At 44.6% G+C, this 20,335-nt stretch overlaps 1 protein-coding gene across 2 annotated transcripts in view; it reads right to left on the minus strand.

The window, feature by feature from the left end:
* Nucleotides 1-18,119, minus strand: part of Nsun7 (NOP2/Sun RNA methyltransferase family member 7) — a 28,267-nt gene extending 10,148 nt beyond the window's left edge. The window contains exons 1-8 of one of the 2 annotated variants that reach the window (XM_090343683.1): nucleotides 17,882-18,119; nucleotides 17,047-17,435; nucleotides 12,111-12,169; nucleotides 11,538-11,668; nucleotides 6,996-7,148; nucleotides 5,605-5,788; nucleotides 4,339-4,549; nucleotides 35-178 (exon numbers count right to left, since the gene is read on the minus strand). In XM_090343683.1, coding sequence (XP_090199809.1) covers nucleotides 35-178; nucleotides 4,339-4,549; nucleotides 5,605-5,788; nucleotides 6,996-7,148; nucleotides 11,538-11,668; nucleotides 12,111-12,169; nucleotides 17,047-17,344 — 1,180 coding nt within the window. In that variant the 5' untranslated portion in view covers nucleotides 17,345-17,435; nucleotides 17,882-18,119. Of the gene's footprint in view, nucleotides 1-34; nucleotides 179-4,338; nucleotides 4,550-5,604; nucleotides 5,789-6,995; nucleotides 7,149-11,537; nucleotides 11,669-12,110; nucleotides 12,170-17,046; nucleotides 17,439-17,881 lie in introns of both variants that reach the window. The other variant, XM_090343682.1, reaches the window with a different exon arrangement.
* Between the last annotated feature and the right edge of the window lie 2,216 nt (nucleotides 18,120-20,335).

Raw genomic sequence — 20,335 nt, forward strand, 5'->3', positions numbered from 1 at the left:
CGGACTTTGACAGACCTAAGTGAAATGTCAGTACCTTCATGTTCATTTAAAATGAATTCTACAGGGTTGCTGACACCCAGTCCAGAACAGCGAGGCAGCAGCAAAATCACTTTGACTTTCTGTAACCTGTGGTCCTTGGATTCAATGTTAATGAATGTCTCATGAAGAATCTCAATATCTAGGAGGAAAAAAAGTAATTCAGAGTAGTGAAAAATCTGAGGACAATCACAGTATGTTACTCATTTCAAAGTCTTCAACCTCACACAAAGTTGACCTGGTATAGATTTTTTAAAGGGACATAAATCCCTATAGGAATTTTCCTAAATGTGATTTTGTTAAAAATTACTTTTTTAAATTCTGAATTTCAGATTAAATTTTCTTAATTTCCTTTTTGCTAAACATGGATTTGTTTGGGCATTGTTATCAAATACAACCAACCACAGCATTCTCCAGTGGCCAGCTGCCTGCCTGCTGCCTCCAGTTTGAGCTTGATGTAGCAGCCTCAGTGGAAACTGGGCTACAGAAACAAGCAAGCTTCCCTCCCAGTGTCACCGTCCACTTTGCTTATAGAGAAGCCATCTAGTTTATTCATCTGTTTTGGCAGCATTCCCACCTGATAGTGGTGTGCTGTGAGAGTTTGGCATAGTCTCATACACAGTACATGCTCCATACCACTTACTGCCCTTTCCTGTCTCGTTCTCTTTTATATCCTGTGATCCTACCCCAAACCATCAAAACTATGAGACACAGTCAGAGGTGCTGAACCCAAACTATGGGAAACAATGCTACAGTAGCTTTGGGGAACCACGTATGCACGGGGGGGGGGGGGGGGGAGGCATGGAAAGGGTCAGAAAGCTGAGTATGAAATACTTGATGACATGAGCACATGTTCAACTTCAGCAACAACTGAACTACACATGTATGACTACACATTCCAGTCACCAGCAGTGCTGTGCATCGCTGATGTTTCTGGCTTGCCAACACTCACCACTGCCTGTCTTCTTAATCTTACCTTCGGCAGGCAGGTCATGGCAAGGTGCAGCCCCCTGATCGTTAATTTTTATGTCTTCTTTTGGCATCTGACTATCCTTTTTTTGGCCGTATCTCTTGCACATTTTCTCTTGTCCTATCATCTTTTGTTTTTGTTTTTATCGGTTGTGGGGCTTGAACTCTGGGTCTGGGCATTGTCCCTGAGCTTTTCAGCTCAAAGCTACCACCCTACCCCTTGAGCCACTTCTGGTTTTCTGGTGGTTAATTGGAGATAAGAGTCTCACTAGACTTTAGTGTCCAGGGTTGGTCTTGAACTGAAATCCTCAGATCTCAGCCTCCTGTATAGCTAGGATTATAGGCATGAACCACCACACCAGGCTACTCGCATTAGCTTTTTTTTTTTTTTTTTTTTTATAAGAATTCTCTGTACAGTACTGATTTAAAAAAAAAAAAAAAAAAAAAAAAAAAACAAGTTTTCAGGCCGGGAATGTGGCCTAGTGGTAGAGTGCTTACCTAGCATGCACAAAGACCGGGTTCAATTCCTCGGTACTACATACATAGAAAAAAGCCAGAAGTGGTGCTGAGGCTCAAGTGGTAGAGCTCTAGCCTTGAGAAAGTGCAAGGACAGTGCTCAGGCCCTGAGCTCAAGCCCAGGACTGGCAAAAAAAAAAAAAAAGTTTTCATCAAGATATATGCCTCCTCTCTCATTACTTTTTTTTTGTATGTCCTTGTATGAACTCTTGTTTTTCAATTATTTTTTTTCTGGAGCCCAACAATGCAATCCATTTTTCCTTTTTTTTTTCTTGTCCATTTTGGGGCTTGAACTCTGGGCCGGGGCATTGTCCATGAGCTCTTTAGCTCAAGCCTACCCTTCCATTTTTCCCTTTTATGGTTAGTACTTTTATTTGCCCATTACTGACACACACAAAATACAAAGTATCTTTATTCATTTTGTATTCTTCAATCTACAGCATTAGTCCCTTCTAGCACTAATCATTTGGGGATTAGGTTTCTAACATGAATTTTCTGGTGAAATAAATACCATAATTTATTTAGCCATATATTTATTCATATTAGTATTCACAAGTCTTCTTGAATCTGTAGCTTAGTTTTTTTTCAATCTACTTTGGAAACTCCCTAGTTTAAAATATAGTTATTCCTTTTCAATGCCTATCCTCTTTCCTATAATTTGACTTACCCTTTCCGGGCTTTAGTCTAGATATTGTCTCCTGACCATCAATTTTCTTATTTCTCTTTGTTAATTTACTGCTAACCCCATCCACTTTTTTTTTTCTTTCAGTCATGGGGCTTGAACTCTGGGCCTGGGTATTGCCCCCAAGCTCTTCAGCTCAAAGCTAGCTATCACTCGAGTCACAGCGCCACTTCACTGACTTTTTTTTTATTGGGGGGGGTGGGTCATGGAGCTTGAACTTGGGCCTAGGCACTGTCCTTGAGCTCTTCAGTTCAAGGCTACCACCCTATCCCTGGGCCTGGGTGTTGTCCCTGAGCTCTTCAGCTCAAGGCTACTGCTCTACCCTGGAGCCAAGCCACATCTGTTTTCTAGGGGTTAATTGGAGATAAGAGTCTCAGGTCCTTTTGTACCCAGGTCGGCTTTGAACCTTTATCATCAGATCTCAGCCTCCTGAGTAGCTAGGATTACAGGCATGAGCCACTGTACCTGGCTTCACTTACTTTATATTTGGTGCTCAAACCCAGTGTCATTTATTGGTTGACCTTAAGTGTTGTATGTTTTTGGTTCTCAATTCTCCTCTAGATCTTTAAAATTACACTGGTGGTCCTCATCACCAGAATCCACTTGGAAATGAAGATGTCTGGGCTCCAGGCCTTCCAGGGAGCTGAAGGAGCCTGCGATCACTATGCATGCTTCTGTCCTGCTTCCTGTTCCAAGTGAGAGTTGGCACATGTATCAGGCTACATGCCCTGTACAGACCCTTCTGTCTCCCTGGCTCTGTGATGCTACCAAAGTTTTACTTACTTTGTCAACCTCACTGAACCAATAACAAAATGTGAATTTGAATATGGAAGATGGCTAGTCCTGGGGCTTGAACTAGGGCCTGGGCACTGTCCCTAAGCTTCCCTCTCTCTCTCCCTCTCTCTCTCTCTCTCTCTCTCTCTTTCTCTCTCTCCCTCTCTCTCTCTCTTTCTCTCTCTCCCCTCCCCCTCCCACCCTGGGGCTTGAACTCCAGGCCTGGGCACTGTCCTTGGACACTTTTTGCTCAAGGCTAGTGCTCTACCAATTGAGCCACAGTGCCGGCTTTTTCTGTGTATGTGGTAGCAATTAATTGAACCCAGGGCTTCATGCATGCTACGTAAGCACTCTACCACTAGGCTACACTCCCAACCCTGACCCTAAGCTATTTATTTATTTATCTATTTATCTATCTATCTATTTATTTATTTATTTGCCAGTCCTGGACTTGGGCTCAGGGCCTGAGCACTGTCCTTGGACTTTCTCAATGCTGGCACTGTACCACTTAAACCAGAGCACCACTCCTGGCTTTTTTCTAGTATATGGTACCAAAGAAACAATTGTGGTTCTTCATGCATGCTAGGTAAGCACTCTACCACTAGGCCAAACTCCCAGCCCCAGATCTCTTGTTTTTTTTTTTTAATTTTTATTTATTTATTTTTTTCCCTAAGCTTTTTATGCTGAAGGCTACAGTATCTTACTCCTTGAGCCACAGCCCCACTTCTGGCTTTTAGATGGTTAGTTAGAGATCAGAGTCTCACAAACTTGCCTGCCTGGACTGGCTTTTAATCATACTCCTCACATCTCAGCTTCCTGAGTAGTAGCTAGGATTACAGGTATGAGCCACCAGCGCCTAGTGTGGATATGATTTTATCTATTCAATGAGAACCAACTACTTGTTGTTCAAGCCTCAAATTAGGTCAGAGCTAAATATTAATTCCGAAGTACTAAAATGTTACTTTAATTCAACATTAAACAAGAAGAGCCTGACATAGCTTAATGAGGATTTTAGGAAGATAGCTCCATATAAAAATTTCCCACTACAGGGCCAGGCACTGGATGCTCAGGCCTATAATCCTAGACACTACTACTCAGGAGGCTGAGATCTGAGGATCATGGTTCAAAGCCAGCCCAGGCAAGAAAGTCTCTGAGACTCTTATCTCCAATTAACCATCAAAAAACCGGACGTGGTACTGTGGCTCAAGGGTAGAATAGTGGCCTTGTGCTGAAGAGCTCAGAGACAGTACCCAGGCCCAGAGTTCAAGCCCCTCAACTGCCAAAAAATCACTACAAAAAGTAGTAAATTCATATTTAATTTTCTATGTTTTGGAACAGTAATCATAAAAAATTATACATACTTTTACATCCCATTTTTGTGAATAGTTTCTTCAGGTCAGGATCTTTAGCTCGTGACTGTACTCCACATACAAAGATTTTTGTGGTGTTATTGCTTGTTAAGATTGACATATGAGCCACTGTGTACCATGAACCTGTATTGACCATTAAGATATCATCATCCATATTTAATAAAGCCCTTACAGAATGGACAGCAAGACTTCGAGATTTGTCCTACAAGATAATAGTATGATTACAGTTTCAAAGGGCATGACTAGAGACATAAGCAGATTTCTTGCTTTAGATAAAAGAAAATTCTAAGTAGAGATCTTAAAGTGATACCTCATCCCTTTTAGTTTAAAACTAAATATGTCTAAATAAAAGGTAACAAAGATAGTTAATTTATTGACAATAAAGTACTTAACTGGCTAGCAACCACTGTAACTAGCGTTTAAGTTTTCACTAGCAATGAAGCCATACTAAAAATCTTTAAATAGAATGAATAGAGTAGTAAGGTCTTAGTCCCATTCTTACCCCTTCATGAAAATCCTTCATCTGCCATGACCACTTCTTTCTTTCCCAGAACACTGTTAGCTAAACTACACTGCTGATGGGTCACAGAAATACAAATCGCCATGTAAAATACAATTGTCAAAGTAGGCCTTCCAGACCTGTGCTGCTGTTGTCAATGCTTGACAAGGTAAGAGACTGTGTGCAGGACTACAGGGGCCGGGAAAGGACAAACCGTAGAAGACTCCACTGGATCTCAGGATCTCACAATTGGAATGGAAGGATATAAGTATGAATTCAACCACTTGCATTGGAACTATTTCTTTTTTAGTGTATGGAAATCACATTCTATCTCATACTCTCTTCCTGCATTGCACAATATAAAGGCCTTATTGGGGAAAAGAAGTGTTCCACACTGCACTTGTATACACAGGATGGTGCTAGGATATTGTCCATGGAAGTAAGAAAAGATAGCTTCTTGTAGTTACCTGGAGCTTGCAGCTTCTCTGGAGTCCTCCCTCCTAAAGAAGGAAAATCTACAACCTTTCCACTGCCAGCAAGCTCCCTATTGAGTGGAGAGCCATATGTACTTTAGACCTCACATCACACTTGTAGGCCAAGGTCTAGCAGGAGCCCTGCAAAGACAGCCCAGGAGATAGCCCAGCTCTGGTCTTAGAAACCTCTCTGATAATACCACAAACATAAAGGGTCAGATCTTATTCTTAGGTGGAGAGAGTTTGGCAAAGTAGGGTTGGTTCAGAAAGCAAATAGTACTTTACCTGAAAAATAAGTTTGTACTCTTTAAATAGATCTGTACTGATAAGATCACTCTTAAGATGAGATGGAAAAATTAAAACATCACAGCAATGTTGGTCCACAGCAAAGACTTTTCCATCAATGTGTAGTACAGATTTGACTCTATTATAGCCTTTCCTCTTCAAATTGCTAAAAACATTTTCAGGGCTGTAAATACACATTAGGGGACAATTATAATACATTGCAATGTATTTTATATTAATGATTAATAAATTTCTAGGAACAAAGAAAATTATAAAACATATAATTAAAAACTTATAATTTTAGCCAAAAATTATTTAGCCAGAGGCCAGAAGTTTGGTCTAGTGGTAGAGTGCTTGCCTAGCATGCACGAAGACCTGGGTTCAATTCCTCAGTACTATATACATAGAAAAAGGCAGAAGTGGTGCTGTGGCTCAAGTAATAGAGGTCTAGCCTTGAGAAAGCCCAAGGACAGTGCTCAGGCACTGCGTTCAAGCCCCAGGACTAGCACAAAAAACAATGGTTTAGCCAAGCATACCTGTGAGACCTCTTCTTAATTAACAGCTGGTAACATGGAATAACATGGCTCATACCCTGTTATTCCCTTCTTCTTCCCCCATGGTGCTCTACTACTTGAACCACATTTTCAGTCAGGCATTTTGCTAGTTAATTGGAAATGGAGTCTCATGGTCTTTTCTGTGCAGGCTTACTTCAAACCTTGATCCTCAGGTCTCAGCTTCTGGAGTAGCTAGGATTACAGGCATGTGCCATCCACTCCTGGCTAAAAGAAGTACTGTTTCTTGGGGGAGGGGTATTGTATTAGGGGTTTTATTTTGTTTTGGTGCCAGTCCTGGAGCTTGAACTCTGGGTCTGGGTGCCGTCCCTGAGCATTTTTGCTCAAGGCTAGCACTCTATCTCTTGAACTACAGCCTCACTTTCAACCTTTGTTTTTTGATGGTTAAATGACAAGTCTTGCTGAGTGTGGTGGCTCACACCTGTAATCCTAGCTACTCAGGAGGCTGAGATCTGAGAATCACAGTTCAAAACCAGCCTGGGCATGAAAGTCAGTGAGACTCATCTCCAATTAACCCCACCCCCAGAAAACCAGAAGTGGTACTGAGGCACAATAGAGTACTAGCCTTGGGCTGAAGAGCTCAGGGACAGCGCCCAGGCCCAGAGTTCACTCCCATGACAGACCAAAAGAAAAATGATGAGTCTTACGGACTTTCTTGACCAGAGTGCTTTGAGCTGCGATCCTCAGATTTCAGCCTCCTGAATAGCTAAGACTAAGACATAAGCTATGAGCACCCAGCAAAAATACTATTTCTTATCAAATTATTTTCAGAAGATGGAGATCTAACCTATGAGTAAAGAATTTGATTATAACTCTTACCTGACTTTACAGGTATTTATCCAAGCATAAAGTGGCAAGGTAGAGGCCCTTAGTTCCTGCTTCCTAACTTCTTCTGGCAGAATCTGGTATATTGAAAGGGCATCATGTTTGATTCGACATCTTGCCAATGCTGCAGCCAATTTTGTCTTAAAACTAGAGATAGAGAATTCATTCTTGATGACTGTTGTACTTGAGATTCAAATCTCCATTAGAAATATTAACAAACCACATTTAGAATTTTTTGATGGTACTAGGATTTGAACTCAGGACCTTGCACTTACAAGGCAAGCATGCTGCCACCAGTGCCACTTCTCTGATTTGCCTTTTTAAACTTACTGCTTAGATAAGGTCTTATACTTTTTGCCTGGGCCAGTGGATGACCACAGATGTCCTGTCTACACCTCCCTCGTGTCTAGGATTATAGACTATGTGACACTGTGGTCAGCTTGTTTAAGATGGGGTCTCGATAACTTTTTGTCTGCATTGGCCTTGAATCTTGATCCTCCTGACCTCTGCCTCTTAAGGAGCTGAGATTAAAGGCATGAGAAAGAAAAAGAATCTATGTGAATAAATGATTCATCTTCACGTAGTTTAATATTCATAAATCTTTCAAAGTAAAGTATTTTCCCACTTAATAAAAGAAAGAGCATCTACCCTTGAAAATATGGATGTGTTTTCTTACCTCAGCAGGACTGCCATTTTCCACTTCCTTTGTTACAGTTTAGAAGGAACCTCTAGGCTGAAAGCCAAGGCTGTTCTATGGCTCAACTCCTTGGTTTCCTGTTCTCAGAGATCAAGTTTTTGTGCTACTTCCTATCTCATACTCAAAATCTTTACCTCATGGATCTGATCCGGTTTTTCAGCTGCTTATAGTAGGACAAGTCTATCTAAGACTATCACGACCATATAATTATATTTTTAAAAAGCACTGTACCTAAAAGACAGAAATGGAGCTGAGGCTCAAGTGGTAGAGCCCTAGCCTTGAGAAAATCCAAGGACAGTGCTCAGGCCCTGAGCCCAAGCCTAGGACTGGCAAAAAAAAAAAAAAAAAAAAAAAAAAAGCACTGTACCTGGCCTGGTACCAGGGTCCATACCTGTAGTTGTACTTACTCAAAAAGCTGAGATCTACAGTTCACAGTTCACAGTCAGCCTGAGCAGAAAAGTCCATGGGACTCTTACCTCCAATAAACCACCAAAAAAGCTAGAAGTGGAGCTGTGCTTCAAGTGATAGGGCGCTAGCCTTGAGCACAAAAGTGCAAGGACAGCACCTAGGGCCTGAGTTTGAGCCCCCCTTCCTTGTGGAATAGGTGTGGAAATCAGATGAGGAATGTTTGGAGTAGAGCACGTGACAGATTGTAGTGGGGTGACTTGGAAGGTAGTGGTGGAAAAGAGAAGACGTGGGCAGGCTGCATCACAAGAGTGTAACCAGATCTGTTGTGTCCAAAGGGAGGACAGCACCATGGGGGCAGGAGGAGCGTGAGTACTACAGGAGGCGTGCTCTTGTGAGCTGCAATGTGCTCAGTCCCGCTGGCCTCCGAGGCCATGCCCTTGGTTTGCCTTGTTCCACACACCTGTGCCCCATTGAATGGTCAGCTAGTCTCCTGCTGATGACGCCAGGCAGGTCTTCCTTACTTCCTGTGGCTCTTCTGGCTGATTCAGCCCAACCTCAGCTCACATTGGCCCCTCAGAGACCAGTTGTGATGGCCATGAAAGCCTCCTAAGTCTTTTTTTACACTTCTTTTTTAATTCAATTTCACTGCCAGGGGATGTAGACAGGGGTCACAGTTACATATGTAAGGTATTGGGACATTTCTTGTTGAACCTGGTTACCTCCTGCCTCCTGTTTCTCCCTCTTTCTTCCCTGCGCCAGCATCACTGCCGCATCACTTCCCCCTTGGTCTCACCAGTTTGCTGCTCCCCTTCCCTTCTCCAGTCCTGTTTTGTTTATCCAACAAAAACTGAGAGAAGCCCAGGAAGAGTAATGGAGAGGCTGTGCAATGGCGCGCTGTTCCACCGAACTTTCTGTGCCTAACTCATGTCTATCTAGGGAAGCAGCTTTCCCCAAAACCCAAACAGTAAGCAGGCACTGGCTCTTCACTAGTCTACCAGTGAACACGTCTGATGGCTTGTGTTCCGCCCCATCCCACAGTTTCTCATGACTATAATGTACATGAGCTTCACCTGGGTCACCTTGTCAACGTATCAGAGTAAGAGTACCTCATGCATGCTATGGCCTCAGCTTTCCATCATTTCAATGGCTTGAATGGCCCATAACAACATGAAATGAGACATACTGACAATTATTTCAGACTTCACAAGGTAAATATCTTCCTGCAATACTCTATCAGTTACTCTATCTTGCTTTCTATTGAACTTCAACAACATAATAGCAAAAACTATAGTCAGCAGTGTCTTCATCTCGTTTGTACTGCTAAGAGAGAATGCTGAAGGGGCCAGGAGTGTGGCTTAGTGGTAGAGTGCTTGCCTAGCTTGCATGAAACCCTGGGTTCTAGTCCTTGCACTACATACACAGAAAAAGCTGGAAGTGGTGCTGTGGCTCAAATGATAAAACACTAGCCTTGAGAAAGCCCAAGGGAGGGGAGGGGAGGGGAGAGAAGGGGAGGGGAGGGGAGGGGAGAGGAGAAAATATGTTGGAAAATGTTGGAGACTTGAGGAATTTATAAAGAAAGCTGTTTGTTTCTCACAGTTCAGGAGATGCAGGCACTGGCCTCTGGTGAGGGCCCTTCTGCTGAGCCACATGTGGCAGCTGGCAAAAGGCAAAAATGCAAGAGAACAAACCCAGTCCTGCACGCTCTTCAGCAACTGCACTACTCTATTCAAGAGGGCAAAGCCACATGGCCTGGACACCTCCCAAAGCTGCCACATCAGAGGTGACATTTCCACACACAAATTCTAGGTCACAATTCAGTAATACTGATCATTTCTGGAGCACTTACTAAGTGTCTGGTTTGAAGCTGCACATTTTACAGGCACTAGTTTAATGAGTTCTTGCTACCCTTTGAAGCAGGAACTCCTTTCCTCGTAGTAAGCTTCATGGTGTTTGGTATGAAGAGAGAGGGTTATTGTGAGCAAAACACAGCCTCTACAGGTCTGAAATATCATAGTGAAAACCCTTGATACAATTTTAGTACACATTAAAAATCAAAGCATGACAGGAAAACCCTTGATACAATTTTAGTACACATTAAAAATCAAAGCATGACAGGAAACCAAAACAGTAAATAAGAAATTATCTGGTTGAAGTGGAAAAAACAACAATAGAACTGTCGCTGTTAAAAGTTGTTCTAAGGGCATGGTGGCTCACACCTATAATCCTAGCTTCTCAGGAGGCTGAGATCTGAGGATCAAGGTTCAAAGCCAGCCAGGGGACTAAAGTCTGTGAGACTCTTTTTTTTTTTTTTTTTTTTGCCAGTCCTGGGCTTGACCTCAGGGCCTGAGCACTGTCCTTGGACTTTCTCAAGGCTAGAGCTCTACCACTTGAACCTCAGGACCACTTGTGGCTTTTTTCTATATGTGGTACCGAGGAATTGAACCTGGGTCTTCATGCATGCTAGGCAAACACTTTAACCACTAGGCCAAACTCCTGGCCCTCTGTGAGACTCTTATCTCCAATTAACCACCAGAAAACCCAGAAGTGGCCCTGTGGCTCACGAGGTAGGGAGGTAGCCTTGAGCTGAAGAACTCAGGGACAATGCCCAGGCCTACAGTTCAAGTCCCATGACAGACAAAAAAAAAAGTTCTTCTGAAGACTCTGCATATATAAATTCATTGACTCTTTACAAGGGAGTTGAATTAGCACTGAGGAAGAGTGATGGGGTGAGATCAATTGAAATACATATGTTTGTGGATGGAGATGTCACATGAACAATTCCCTGTACAACTCCTTCATACTAATTTAAAAAAAAATTGTCCAGGCACCAGTGACTCACACCTATAATCCTAGCTACTCAGAAGGCTGATATGTAAGGATCGCAATTTGAAGCCGACCTGGGCAGGAAAGTCTGAATGACTCTTACCTCCAATTAACCACCAAAAAAGCTGGAAATGGAGCAGAGACTCACGTGATAGTGTGCTAAATTGAGCACAAAAGCTCAGAGACAGTGCCCAGGCCCTGAGTTCAAGCCCCACGACAAAGAAAAAATTAAAACATTAGTTTGTTCCTAACCAAATGAATTTTTTTTCCATTTTGGCAAAATCGTGAGTTTTCTTCATAGGGTTGGGATTTTCTCAATTGATACCTGGTAATTATGGTAGTTGTTTTTAAGTACTTAAAAAACAAATAATAGCTACTCCAAATGAAGTTTAATTTATGTGCTAGAAATATTATATACTATTAATGATTCCCTCCATGCTTATATGTAAATCTTGCAATTGAAGCTGTCAAAGCAATTTAATTTTAAACAGAATATTTAGTCTTTTTTTCTCAATAAATTTTAATACTCGTGGACAGCTACAAGTTAAAATGTTCACAGGTTTAGCAATGAACACACTAAGGTCTATTTCACTTGTACAATTAATTACCTGTTAAGAAGGTTCTCAACTTCTTGAACTTCTGGTATGGACTCTTCATTATCAGTAATAACACGATTTTGGAATTTTCTATCTTGGAAATCATATAGCATCACAATAATAAGACTGCTCAAATGATCTGGCTAACACATAACAGGGAAATGTACAAAGAAAAGTAGACAACATTCAATAGCAATATTGCACAAGACCATTATTTCTCATAACAACGAGGGAAAATAATCATTTTTGCATAGTTTGGTTAGAATAAAAAGTAGAAAAGAGGGCCGGGAGTTTGGCCTGGTGGTAGAGTGCCTATCTAGCATGCACTAATACATAGGTTCAATTCCTTGGTACCACATACATAGAAAAAGCTGGAAATGGTGCTGTGGCTCAAGTGGTAGAGCATGTTACCCTTGGGAAAGCTCAGGCCCTGAGTTCAAGTCCCAGGACTGACCAAAAAAAAGGAGAGTCCATGTTTTGAAGAAGCCTCAATATTAAGCAACCTGGTTATATTGAAATATTTCGATTCTTTAATACTTTCTAAAAAATAATCAGACAAATTAATTTTAAAAGTTGTATACTTACTATTGTGGTACTTGGGAAGATATAGCTGTCTATTAATATAGTTTCCAAAATATCTTGATCTGCAAGAAATGGGAGATGTCTGGCATCAGAAATACTAAAGCTGTAAATAAAGACTTAGTTGACAATAATTAGAATCTTTATCAAGGCCCAGGCTCCACATGGAATTATAGAGCCTTGCCATCTGAACAACCAAAGTGATCAGAAAGAAATTCTGACCTTGGGCTGGGAGTTTGGCCTAGTGGTAGAGTGCTTGCCTAGCATGCATGAAGACCCAGGCTCAATTCCTCGGTACCACATACATAGAATAAAGCCGGAAGTGGTGCTAAGGTTAAAATGGTGGAGTTCTAGCCTTGAGAAAGTCCAAAGACAGTACTCAAGCCCTGAGCTCAAGCCCAAGACTGGCAAAAAGAAAAAAGAAATTCTGACCTTGAATCTATGGCTCTTAGAAGATACTAGAGAGAAAAAATAAAATAAAAATAAATAAAAAAGAAGAGGGCCGGGAGTTTGGCCTAGTGGTAGAATGCTTGCCTAGCATGCATGAAGACCCAGGTTCGATTCCTTGGTACCACATACATAGAAAAAAGTCAGAAGTGGTGATGAGGCTCAAGTGGTAGATCTCTAGCCTTGAGAAAAATCCAAGGACAGTGCTCAGGCCCTGAGTTCAAGCCCACGACTGGTTAAAAAAAAAAAAGAAGATACTAGAGAGAATCTTATTGATATAGTTAGGCATGACTTCTCTTTTGAAGTACTGCTTGGCTAATTCCTTAGGACGGCTGTTCTATTATTAGTTTTAGGTTGAGGACTGTTGGTATCAGGATTAAGGGCTTCGCTGCCCTTGGGAGATGAATGGGTAGGGTCCCCTCTTCTGCTATGCAATTCTGTTTGGTTGGTTGGTTGGTTGGTTTTGGTTGTCTCTGCCAGTCCTGGGGACTAAACTCAGGTCCTGGGCTTGTGTGAGCTTTGTGCTCAAGGTTAGGATTACTGCTTGAGCCAAAGCTCCACTTCCAGTTTTTGTTGTTGTGGTGGGGGTGGTTAATTGCACACAGAGTCTTATAGACTTTTGTGCCCCAGTTGGCTTTGTAATGCCATCCTCAGGTCTCAGCCTCTTTAGTACATAGGCTTACAGGCGTGAGCCAACAGAGTCCAGCAAATGGCCAGCAAATGGCTGAGATCTAAGGATCATGGTTCAAAGCCAGCCTGGGCAGGGATGTTCATGAAACTCTTATCTCCAATTAACCACTAAAAGTGGTACTGTGGCCGAAGGTGGTAGAGTGCTAGCCTTGGGTGAAAAAGCTCAGGGATACTACCCAGGCCCTGAGTTCAAGCCCCATGACCAAGCCCTCAAAAAAAAAAAAATAAATCTGTGAGGACAGTCGCTAAAGAAGAGAACATGGAATAATTATCATAAAGGTACTAAGTGAAGACAAGTAGACATATTTTAAAACCTCCACAGCATTGAGTGTGTGTGTGTCTGTGTGTGTGAGAGGGAGAGAAAATGTAAGGGAGAGAGGGAGGGGCAGTTTCAATTCATTCAATATTCATGGAAATGGGGGGAGGGAAATGGGGACAAAAACATGAGAAGGGGTATCAATGTGTGAGAAGTAATGTACCTACTACCTAGCGAGTGTAACTGTAACCCCTCTATATATTACCCCGACGATAAAAAACAATATATTCATTCGTGGGCGGGGAGTTTGGCCTAGTGGTAGAGTACTTGCCTAGCATGCACGAAGACCCAGGTTCGATTCCTTGGTACCACATACATAGAAAGTAGTGCTGAGGCTCAAGTGGTAGAGCTCTAGCCTTGAGAAAGTCCAAGGACAGTGCTCAGGCCCTGAGCTCAAACCCAGGACTGGCAAAAAAAAAAAAAAATGTTCATTCATTCCTTATTTGGGAAGTGAAAAATTAATATGAGAGCAGAAACTAGAATATTTAGAGGAAGTCTTTCAGGAAGCATTATCTATGTTTTAGTCTCTCAACGTATGGAGGAATCATACAAGGTTAGAATCCTTATAAATGCAAACCAATTGTTATCAGCTTCATACTTCTGAGTAAAGCCCAAATATGTTACAGAAAGCAAAGTCAGGATAAGCTTGAAAGGCTTCCACCATGGCAGACCTGCAAGGGCCGTATAGCTGCCAAGCACAAGCAGCAGAAGGAAGGACCATAAGCCCTGGTTTTGCCAACACTGCATTGGTATCTAGAGCAAAACAATTATCACCTCTGGGTTGCAAATGTACAAAGTATTATCCTTGTACATATAAAATTTATATAACACTCTATTATGTGTGTTAGAAGTTGTTCTAAAGGCTTTTCATATATTCACCTAATCTTCCACAACGATCCTATTACAGGAAACAAGGCACAGAATAATTAAATAATGTGCACAGTACACAGCGGGCGGCAGATTAGGGGACTCAACCCCACAGAGTGTGGAAATGCCTGCTCTTCTCATGACACCGTGGTGCCTCCCTCATCCTAGTCCTGTAACCAGCCTGTGTAAGTAGCCAAAGAAAGCACACTGATAAAGTCTTTCGTAAATCACCAGATTAAAAACCTTTCCTTTTACAGGCTAAGAGTTGGCCTAGTGGTAGTAGAGTGCTTGCCTAGCATGCACAAAGGCCCGGGTTCGATTCCTTGGTACCACATACATAGAAAAGCTGGAAGTGGTGCTGTGGCTCAAGCCCCACACTGACATTATTAATTTTTTTAAAGAAAGAGTAAAGTATCTTAGCTGGGTGTGTCAGTGGCGCACAACTATGACCTTAGATACTCACAATACTGAGATCTGATCATTCAAAACCAGCTCTAGAAGAAATTTCACTAGACTCCATCTCCAAACTAACCAGCAAAAAGCCACAGTGGCGGCATGGCTCAAGTGACAGGCTTCAACTAAGTAAACTAAATAAGGCCCTGAATTTAAAACCCCAGTATCCAACTAAAAACATGGTGGGGAGTTTGGCCTAGTGGTAGAGTGCTTGCCTAGCATGCACGGAAGACCCAGGTTGGATTACTTGGTACCACATTCATAGAAAAGCTGGAAGTGGTACTGTGGCTCAAGTGGTAGAGTTCTAGCCTTGAGAAAGTCCAAGGACAGTGCTCAAGCCCTGAGTTCAAACCCCAGGACTAGAAAAAGAAAAAGAAAAAGAAAAAAAGCCAAAGGTGTATACATTACATAAGCAAGATTTTGCTTATTTTTTTCCATTTACTCTAAAAAATACGGCAATGAGAGCTGAAAGTTTGGCCTAGTGGTAGAGTTCTCACCTAGCATACATGAAGCCTTGGATTTGATTCCTCAGTACCACAAACACAGAAAAAGCTGGAAGTGACACTGTGGCTCATGTGCAGGGCACTAGCCTTGAACAACAAAAAAGTGTCCAATGACAGTGCCCAGGCCCTGAGTTCAAGCCCCAGGACTGGAAAAAAAAAATAGGGCAATGGGATCTAATAAAAAAGAGGACTATTGGTGAAGCACTTGTGGGGGGGGGGGAGAGAGAAAGAGAGAGAAAGAGAGAGAGAGAGAGAGAGAGAGAGAGAGAGAGAGAGAGAGAGAGAGAGAGAGAGAGGGAGGGAGGGGGAGAGGGAGGGAGGGGGAGAGGGAGAGAGAGAGAGTGTGTATCCTGGGGCTTGAACTCAGGACCTAGGTGCTCTCTCTCAGATTTTGTGCTCCAGGCTAGCACTCTATCCCAGTGCCATTTCCAGCTTTTTGGTAGTTAACTGAAGATGTCTCACAGCCTTTCCTGCTCAGGCTATCTTTGAACTTGAATCCTGAGACCTCAGCCTCCTGAGTAGTATGTAGGATTACAGGAATGAGCCTCTGATGCCAAGCTCCATGCACTCTTTTTTATTTGATTTTGTTGTTTTTGTCGGTTGTGGAGCTTAAACTCTGGGCCTGAATGCTGTCCCTGTGCTTTTTTTGCTTGAGCATTCTACCACTTGAGCTACAGGGCTACTTCTGGCTTTTTTCTATGTATTGGTGCTGAGAAATGGCACCCAAGGTTTCATGCATGCTAGACAAGTACTCTACCACTAAGCTACCTTCCTAGCCCGATTTTCACTTTTAAGGGGATTTTTACTTAGGTTTTTTTTTTTTTTTTTTTTTTTTGCCAGTCCTGGGCTTGAGCTCAGGGCCTGAGCACTGTCCTTGGACTTTCTCAAGGCTAGAGCTCTACCACTTGAGCCTCAGCACCACTTCCAGCTTTTTTCTATGTATGTGGTACCGAGGAATCAAACCCGGGTCCTCCTGCATGCTAGGCAAGCACCTTAACCACTAGGCCAAACTCCCGGCCCCGTCGGTCTTTTTTTTTTTAATGAGGAGAAAGGAATGTTTGGCTTTGGGTTGTATTAGGGTTTCAACCATATCATTGCTCTACCACTCACAGCCCTAGTACTAGCCTTTAACATGCTGTATTTTGTTTTGTTTCTGTTCCTCTCTCTGCTCTCTCCTCATGGCTTTACACTTGTGAAAGCTCATCAACAAAAATACAAAACGAAATGACGCAAGGATGCGATGCAAATAAATATGCAAGGCGATTTAAACTAGATTGTCCGGTGAGCTCTTTTTTTTTTTTTTTTTCTTTTGGGTCAGTCGTGGGACTTGAACTCTGGGCCTGAGCGATGCCCCTCAGCTCTTCAGCTCAAGGCTACCATCCTATGCCTTGAACCACAGGGCCCTTCCTGGTTTCTGGTAGCCCACTGGAGATAACAGTCTCGTGGACTTTTGTGCCCGGGCTGGCTCTGAACCGTGATCCTCAGATCTCAGCCTCCTGAGTAGCTAGCATGACAGGCGTGAGCCACCTGTGCCCGGCTGTGCAGGGAACTCTTATTCTCCTTCCTGGTCCAGTTGTCTCCTGATCCTTTCCGTGAGAGTGCTCCACACCTATCTAAAGATGTCCCCTCCTCGGGCGCCGGGGTTGGGGCCGGTGCGGCTACTCACACTTAAGGGTACTGAAGGCCAGCTCGTAGGACAAACGCTGCAAGGACTCGTCCTCATGCTGGGGCAGGGACTGCAGGGGTTCGCTCCCGTACTTTATTAAGGCTTTCTCTGGCGACTTTTCGATTCGAATGCCCCGAAACACATTCGCTGCCGTCACGTACACTGAGTCGGGGTACCCAGTCTTTTCGGGGGTGCCGATGGAAATCTTTTCGCTGGACGCGGTGTCACACAGCTCCAGGGCGGGCAGCTCGTCGGTGTTCTCGGTCTCGGACTCCAGGTCGTCGGTGGAGTTCAGCATCTCGGCCCTGGGCGGCTTGAGACGGGAGCCGGAGAGGCGACTACAGTTCCGATGGTGCAGGAAGCGGTTTGTCTCGTATCTCAAGCATCGTCTACTGGCGAGGAGAAGGTCGGGCAGGTGAACCCCTTCTTCCCGCAGCTCCTCTCGGGGCGCCCCACCCACCCCTCGTGGTGTCAGCCGGGCGCCCGCGCCTCCGGCCCTGTAGTCCCGGCGACTCGGGAGGCTCGGCCCTGAGGATGGCGGTTCGAGGCCAGCCCGGTCTGGTGGGGCTGTGAGACCCCCCTCTATCGTCAATGGGGCAGCAAAAAGCTGGCAGGGGCGCTGTGTCTCAAGTGGTAGAGCGCCAGCCTTGAGCAGACACGCCCGGGGAGAGCGCTCAGGCCCCGAGGTCGAGCCCCAGGACTACAAGGTGTCGTTTTCGGGGACCCGGCCCCCACCCCCCAGCGCCGGCCCGGCCGCAGGAGCAGCGGCGCAACCCGACGGGAGAGGGGGCCCCGGGAGGCCGCCGGGCGGTGGCGGTTAGGGGCCCGCCCTTACCCCGGGGGCGGATGCTTCCCGCGGCGGCCGCGGCTCAGCGGGAACCGGGGGCGGGGAATGGAAACGGGCGGCGGCGAAGCCCGGGCGGCGGCGGCGGCGACGGCAGCAGCGGCGGCGGCGGCGGCGGCCCGCGAAGGCCGTTTAGTTCAAATACAGCCGCTCCCATCGGCCGGGTTCGGGAAGGGGGGGCGGCGCCCCTGGCGTCCGGTTCGCTCGGGCTCCGAGAAGGAGGTCCGCTGTCCGAGGGCCTCGCCCGGCCTCGTGCGGCGCCCTGCGCGGGCGTGGCGGGAGACCACCGGACGCGCAGCCCCGCGGCCGCCTCGGGCTCAGGCGGCGGAGGGGGTCGGCTGGGCCTCTGCACCCCCCCCGCGGCTCACCATGGACTCGTCCAGGGCCGCGTCTCCATAGCAACGGGGGCGGGCGCCGCGCGCGCCGCAGCTTCCGGTGGGGCGTGGCCTCCGCGTGGCTGGCCGGCTAAGTGAGTGGAGGCTTCTGCCGCGCCGTGCACCTGTCTCGGCCGGGCCTTTGGTGCTTGCCGAGAGCCCGGGCCTGGAACTGGCTTATAGATACTTCAGGAAAATTTTTGACGTAGTCTTTCCGCTGTCGAGCACCGAAGACTTCGCTTAGAAAAGAAAGAAATCCTGGGACTTAGCCAGGCCTGGTGGCCTGTAATCCTCACTACGCAGGAAGCCGGGATCTGAAGATCACGGTCCAAAGCCAGTCTGGGCACGAAAGTCCGTGAAACCCTTTATCTCCATTTACCACCCCCCCCCCAAAAGGCCCTATGTGGAGCTGTGGCTCAAGTGGCAGAGGGCCAGCTCTGAGTGAGAAAAGATAAGGGAGGCACTGAGTTCGAGCCCCAGGACCAGCACAAGAAAAAAGTGGGAAAAAAATCCTATTACTTCTGGAGTGGAACCAGAAGCTTGCAGTTTTTAACACGTTACCCAGGTTGATTTTAATACAGTCAGTCAGAAAACGCTAGAATAGTTATTTCCACCTCAACTTGGAAAAACCCTTTTGGGCCTGGCTGAATGTGTCTTCTATAAGCCAGAATGATTCTCCCCATGTATTTTGCGTGGGAATGGTGTTATTTCAGTCTTCCATCCTCCTACACACCTGTCCTACACTGTCCTCATGGTACTTCTTGGTACTTCTCCCAAACCTTTGGGGGAGGTTAGAAAGGATCTGCTAGCATCTGGTCCTTCCTCCCGTTCTATCTCCAGTGTTTGACATCCTTCCTCTTGCCCCCAGATTTTCCATTTCTTTATTTATACTATTCCCTTGAAACCCTCTCCCACTAGTCTGCAGTGTATGATCTTTAGATAAGCATTTTCTGAACTTACAAGCATTGTGTATTTACCTACATTTATTTGGCTGCTGGTACCCAGAACTAAAATAACCACAGGCTTGCAGTCTGTTTCTCACATAAAGTCCTCCTGGTCTCCTGGCACCCGTTGTCAGGGACCCACACCTCAGTCTGGCACTGTATCTAAGAGATTTGTTCCTGCCTGGTTGGTCTGAAATAACTCAACCCCATTGCATTCCAGCCACCAGGAAGAGGGGGCAGAGGACAGGGGACAGGCCCTGGCATTTAAAGGCTGTGACCTGAAGGATGCACATGTCACTTTTGCTCATATCCCTTTGACTAGAACTTAGTCACATGACATTCTCAGCAACAAAAGAGGTTAGCAAACAAACATATCCAGCTACAAAGCAAGGAAACTAGAAGTGCAAGAGAGAGGGAGGTCAGTAATGGAGGGAAATGAGCCACCTCTGCAACAGATTTGTCTCCCACAAGTCCAATGTCAAAAGTTTCCTCTTCTGAAAGCATTTGATTCTTAGATCGTGCATGCATGCAACAGCTTCTGTGTGCCTGTCTTCTGTGTTCAACGTGAATGTGAGAAGGAAATGCATAAAAATGATCAGGGACCTAGTACCCAAGGAATTACTGGGTAGATTTTTTTTTTTTTGCTCTCTTCCTCTTTTTTTTTGTACTTGTTTCTATTGGCTTCCTTCCTGCAAGGAACACTAAAATAATTTTTAGATCTATATAGTCATTTTGTTTTCATTATATCTCTCTCACAGAAGATGAAAACATGGAAGATTTCTTGAGGGTCATGATACATTTAATCATATTTTACAAAGTACCCTCTACAGAAAATATAAGGAAGCCGATAGCTAAAACTCTACATATATATCTTTCAAAACATGGGGAGCTTCTTTGTATATAATAGTTCAATGTAAATGACACCTCTGTATTGAAAACAAAACTTAATGAAAGAATCCGTTTTCCCAAAATAGAGCTTAAGCAAATAGTTTGTGTGTTAGCACATTCATGGTTGCTATTTGTCTTAATCATGTATTTAGGCCTTCACACCTCTCCTGGCCTGCACCCTACTTCAGACTCAGTGTCTTAGGAGAGGGAAGACAGGAGGAGAAAATATTAAATTTCAG

Source organism: Megascapheus bottae, chromosome 13 (assembly GCF_031878675.1).
Source record: "Megascapheus bottae isolate mThoBot1 chromosome 13, mThoBot2.hap1, whole genome shotgun sequence".
Lineage (NCBI taxonomy): Eukaryota > Metazoa > Chordata > Mammalia > Rodentia > Geomyidae > Megascapheus > Megascapheus bottae.